At 45.6% G+C, this 5,330-nt stretch overlaps 1 protein-coding gene across 1 annotated transcript; it reads left to right on the forward strand.

Annotated features, from left to right (window-relative positions):
• Positions 1–413: 413 nt before the first annotated feature.
• LOC127258114 (proline-rich receptor-like protein kinase PERK10) lies at positions 414–2,207 on the forward strand. The gene is made up of 6 exons (XM_051284773.1): positions 414–696; positions 770–1,065; positions 1,140–1,286; positions 1,358–1,535; positions 1,638–1,768; positions 1,842–2,207. Exons 1-6 carry the CDS (start codon positions 414–416, stop codon positions 2,205–2,207), a joined length of 1,401 nt encoding a protein of 466 aa, XP_051140730.1.
• Positions 2,208–5,330: the final 3,123 nt, after the last annotated feature.

The following is a 5,330-nucleotide window of genomic DNA, read 5'->3' on the forward strand; positions in this document are numbered from 1 at the left end:
GACCGTAGTAACTCTCGTTATTATGCCTACAAAACCCTTGTATAGTATACTACCGAACTTTTTTGGCTTTATCCCGACACTCCGTACCCCCGCTCTTATCCGGATCCTCTTCCTCATCCGACCTATCCCTTCTCATGGGATTCTGCTCTGAAACCCCGATCTCTATTTTCAAGTAAGAGGTCGGACAAGAAAAATTATAGATCCTTTTATACTTTTAACTATCAACCCCAGTTCCTGGCCGACAGTTTGGTTGCTGTTAGGGCCTACCGGGACCACTAGCCCGACCTCACCTTATACATCAAAGCCTAGAAGGGTTGGTGATCCCCGAGCTCATACCACCTTACCTTTCCCAACTCACCGACTACATTACCTTCAATTCTTACTTACCTTTCCGCCTTAAACCTTCAGAGGCTATGGCCTTCCCGACCTGGTGGTCAACCACTTGGTCTCTTATTGCTCCCCCGACCGACCAGTTGGTGGGAAAACTCATTCCGCCCTCAGCATTGGCGTTGGGTTCTCCCCGACTAGCCTCTGCTCCTAGAAGAAAGAGGCCGACGCCTGCCGAAGGCGGATCTGTAGCAAAAAAGAAGAAACAGAAGGGCGCCCCCGCCATCGACAGACAAACAATAGAGGAGCACTTGGCGTCTCTGCCAGTGGACACAAGCGGATTGCCAAAATACTTGAGAGAGCAATTGGGTAAGTTCTTTCCCTTTCAAGTGTTTCTTTTTCCCAATGTATGCCTTTTTTCACTTTAACATTTCTTATTCAGAGACCCCTTCGCTGCCACTGACCACTGCTCCGACTATCTCTCAACTGACCGTAGCCCAGCCGACCGACCCTCAGCCGACCGCAGCCCAGCCGACCGACCCTCAGCAGACCGCAGCCCAACCGACCATTACTCTGACTTTTCCTCAGCCAACCGCAACCCCGACTGCAAGTCACCCGACTGCTGCTCCAGCCGACATCCTCATCGAACCACCAACTACTCAACCGGCTGGTCCATCGGGAGACTCTTCGACCGCAGGGCGACCGACCACTACATTGCCGACCCCTCTGTCAGTTGAGGTAAGATATTTAATAATACCTCTAAGGAAATACTTATTTCACTTTCTTACTAACTTCAATTCTCCTTTCTATAGGACAACCCGAGTCATTCGTCGGTTGCTCCTCAACCGACCCCCCTTGCTGCAGAGGGGGAACTGCCGATGATCCGCTGGCCGGAGGAACCGGCGGGGAGGCAAACTTCTCCTCCAGTTTTGTCTTCACCTGTTCCCCCACCACCACAGGTAACTGCCAAAATATTTCCACATGATTCATTTTATAAATCTCTAACTCGTGTATCATTACTTTCAACTAGGAACCTGAAGTGGTCGCGGCGGTGCCCGACCAAATTGCCGCATTGCCCGACCAAGTCGCTCCGTTGCCTTTGCAGCCAGCCGCCCAGCCCGTGGACGAGGGACCTCCCGCAGCGCCCCAACCACTCCAACCGATCCCACCGCCTCACGACATCAAGGAAATCTCTTCCTCGAAGTCGGGCGAAGTTTCAGTAAATTTTATCCCAAGGGGCTCGGTTAGTATTTTTCACATTTACCTTCTGATTCCTTTGCTTCTTTTCCTTAACTAACATTTCCTTTCAGGTTATGGAGCAGATTGCTGCCCATTGTCTGTAACCAGCAGACGAGTCGGTCATTGGCCCTACTATCGCCAAGGTACTCCTATGGCGTTTCGGATCATGGCTCCTTCCGAGGCAACCGCCGTTTTCAATCAGGTAGATTTCAACCTTGTATCATTTTCCATAAGTTCATTTCTGTTGCTTCATATTTAAACACGTTTTGTTTCAGGCTGCCCAAGAGATGAGTGTGCTGGCCCGAATAAATCTCCCGACTCCCGCCCGACCTATCATAGCACGCTGTGCTGACCTGTCTTTCGCTGACCTGAGTCCAGCAGACCTTGAGTCTCTAGTTCAGGTCGCGATAGACTTGTTGATACAACATCGAATGGAGTCGGAAGCTACTCTCATGCTCGATCGGATGATGGAAAAGATCACCGAGCTCCAGGACAAACTGCCTCTGATCCGACCTCCGTCATCCAAAGCCACGTCATCTCAACCAACCGCTGATCCGGCTGGCCTTGAAGTATCTTTGAAAAAGGTCAATGAAGACCTTGATCTTGCCAAGGCTACGCTGGATGAACTCCAACAAGTGTGACAAACGCTGGCGGCTGAGATCTTCCAAAAAATGGAAGAGCTCAGACGCCTTCAACAACAGTTGGAGTCCTTAGATGACAACATCCAGGAAGGAGGTCGCCTGGTGGAGGAACATTGCCAAACACAAACGAGTCTCTACGATCAACTCCAATCGAGCATACGATTGAGGCTCATTAGAGGACACCAGGAGGCCTATCAGCATCGTCGGGCAACCCGGTCGGAGCTGAAGTGGGCCGAGCTCTGAGCCGCCCTTCGGGCCCTCCTTTCCCCATAACCTTGTATATAGCTTGGAGACTTAGTCTTGTAATCTATTTTCCAAAACATAGATCCGTGATTTTTGAACTTTTACTAAGTCAGAAATCTTGAACACCACAGTATGTATATATATAATTCATATATCTCCACTACGAACATCACCAATACTCACAATCTTGCACTTACACTCAAATGGTTTCTCCTCGCATTCTTGTTCCTGCCACCAATTGGGAAGGTTCTTTGCAACTATTCCTTGTGGGAAAACACCCCATGGGCCATCATGCCGAGGACCTGATACAGGTACTGAAACAACTTGACTTTAAATTTAAGTTCTCTGGCAAAGGTAGGAAGATTATACATCGTACGATTCGCCTGATGGAACGTGTGTCTACCAGCTACGAGCCCCTCACTGATATTCTTACCCGCATATCTGACCTGGATCATCATATGGATATGATAAACCATCATGTTATGGCCATTCTTCCTGACCTTAGCTGGAACAACATCTTCTGCCAACAAAGATCAACACTTTCCAGGCTGCGTGTACTTGCTGAGCGAGAATGTCATTCTTTACAAGATATGAAAGTTTGCACCGAACAAGACCTTCAAGAAATGCAAGATCAATGGGATCGCTATCGTCCGGATTTAGAAGATCTTCTCGACGAAGAACCTGAGATGGTTTCTACGAATTGGGATGAAGTTTTTCAACCAGAAGATGATCACGTTTGTGTCAACCTTTCGGATGATGAATAAAACCCCTCCCTGTGGGTTCGAACCCTTAAAGGGTTCTTAGGTCTCTTGTAATAAGAATTAATGATGATGTTCTGAAAAGGCAGGAACATACCTTTTCATATACTCAGTGTTAATATTCTCATGTACCAATTTTCCTTCCTGATTCACAATAATAAAAACTCCATTTCCAATTACTTTGTGAATGATGAAAGGACCTTCCCAATTAGGAGACCATTTGCCTAACTGATCCACTTTCTTATATGTAGGCAGAATTGTTTTCCCCACCAAATCTCCTTCTGCAAGAACTTTAGGAGATATTTTTTTTCCATAGTACTTAGCTCTAATCTCATTCTGCCTAACCACTCGATCCAGAGCATTCAATCGATCGGTGTCTACTTCCTTCAATTGTTGCTACATCCCTTGTAGATACGCTTCATCATTATTCACCGTTGTATTAATTACTTTGGGTGAAGATATAACAAATTCGGCAGGAAGTACAACATCTTGCCCGAACGTTAATTGGTAGGGAGAAAATCCAGTAAAAGTATTCCTACTATTTCGGTGGGCCCACAATGCTTGAGGCAGTAATGTATGCCATTTCCTCGGATTTCCCTCCACCATTCTCCGGATGATGCCGATGATGATTTTATTTGCCGCTTCGGCTAATCCATTAGCCTGCGGGTAGTAAGGCGAAGAATGATGCACTTTGATGTTGAACTCGGCCAAAAACTCGATAAACTTCTCCCCGATAAACATCAAACCCTGATCGGTCGTAAGCGTGTGAGGGATTCCAAACCGATAAATAATGTGATTGAGCACAAACTCGATTACTTCTTTATGTGTCGCATTCCTCAAAGAGACTGCCTCTACCCATTTGGTGAAATAGTCAGTAGCTACTAAGATGAACGAATGTTGCTTCGATGAAGCCGGATGAATTTTCCCTATTACATCCAACGCCCAGGCTTTGAATGGCCACGGTTTAATCATCGTCTGGAGTTCCACTGCTGGCAGATGGCTTAACGGGCCATGTCTCTGGCACTCCTGACACCCTTTAGCAAATTTGATACAATCATCAAATATTTTTTGGCCAATAAAAACCCAAACGATGAATAGCCCATCGCGTGTTCAATTCCGCTCGGTGTGCTCCACAAATTCCACCATGAACTTCTTCCATCACTTTAATGGATTCTTCTGGTCCCAAACACCTTAATAATACTCCTTCAAAGGTTCTCTTATACAGAACCCCTTCAATAAGTTGAAAGCGTAATGCTTTCAATCGAATACCCACAGGAGTTGCAAAATTTGGTGATTCCAGATAGACCATAATTTCTTTTCTCCAATCAGTACTCATATCAATATTGCCAATAATTATTTTTTGACACGCATTCTGAGCCAATTATATGCTTTTCGATTCTTTGTTCTCGGTACATGCTCAATAACCACCTCCGCAATTCTATATAACATATGATATACCAAATCTCGATATCAACATAAATGAGGATAATTACAAGTGTACCGTCTTAACACTTGATTGATGACCAATTGAGAATCTCCACAAATCATAACCGCATGTGCTCCTTTAGCCACGAGTGCCTTCAGACCCAAAATCAGTGCTTCATATTCTGCAGAGTTATGAGTCATCTCCTCCATTTGAAGTTGCAGGCTGATCTTCCGGGCTCTGGGTCTTTCTAATATAACTCCTGCACCTGATCTCCCTTTTGAACGAGAACCATCAAAAAACATTTTCCAGGGACCGGTACCTATATATGGTACCATTTTGTTTTCTACTGGTTCACTGTTTGTAAATTCAGCCAATAAGTCAGCCACTACCTGCCCTTCTATTGCCTTGATAGGTCGATGTTGCAGCGCAAAGGGAGCCAATCTTATTGCCCATTTCATTGACCTTCCCTGCATGGTTGGTCTATGCAGAATTAATCTGATCAAATCCACTTTGGAAACCACCTCGGTTTCTCTTGGCAAAATATAGTGCTCTAATCGAGTACATGCGAAGACCAGAGAATAACACATTTTTTCAAGCATGGTATAATTCAACTCTGGGCTTGCCAAAGTTTTGCTTAAGTAGTAAATAGCCCTTTCTTTACCATCTTCTCATTCTTGCGCCAACAGACTACTCACC

Source organism: Andrographis paniculata, unplaced genomic scaffold, assembly GCF_009805555.1.
Source record: "Andrographis paniculata isolate CXL003 unplaced genomic scaffold, ASM980555v1 Contig59END, whole genome shotgun sequence".
NCBI lineage: Eukaryota > Viridiplantae > Streptophyta > Magnoliopsida > Lamiales > Acanthaceae > Andrographis > Andrographis paniculata.

Coding starts and splice junctions, on each gene's coding strand:
- LOC127258114 (XM_051284773.1), top strand. CDS start 414: ATGGCCTTCCCGACCTGGTGGTCAACCACTTGGTCTCTTATTGCTCCC. Junction 697..769: donor ATACTTGAGAGAGCAATTGG/GTAAGTTCTTTC, acceptor TTTCTTATTCAG/AGACCCCTTCGCTGCCACTG. Junction 1,536..1,637: donor AATCTCTTCCTCGAAGTCGG/GCGAAGTTTCAG, acceptor ATTTCCTTTCAG/GTTATGGAGCAGATTGCTGC.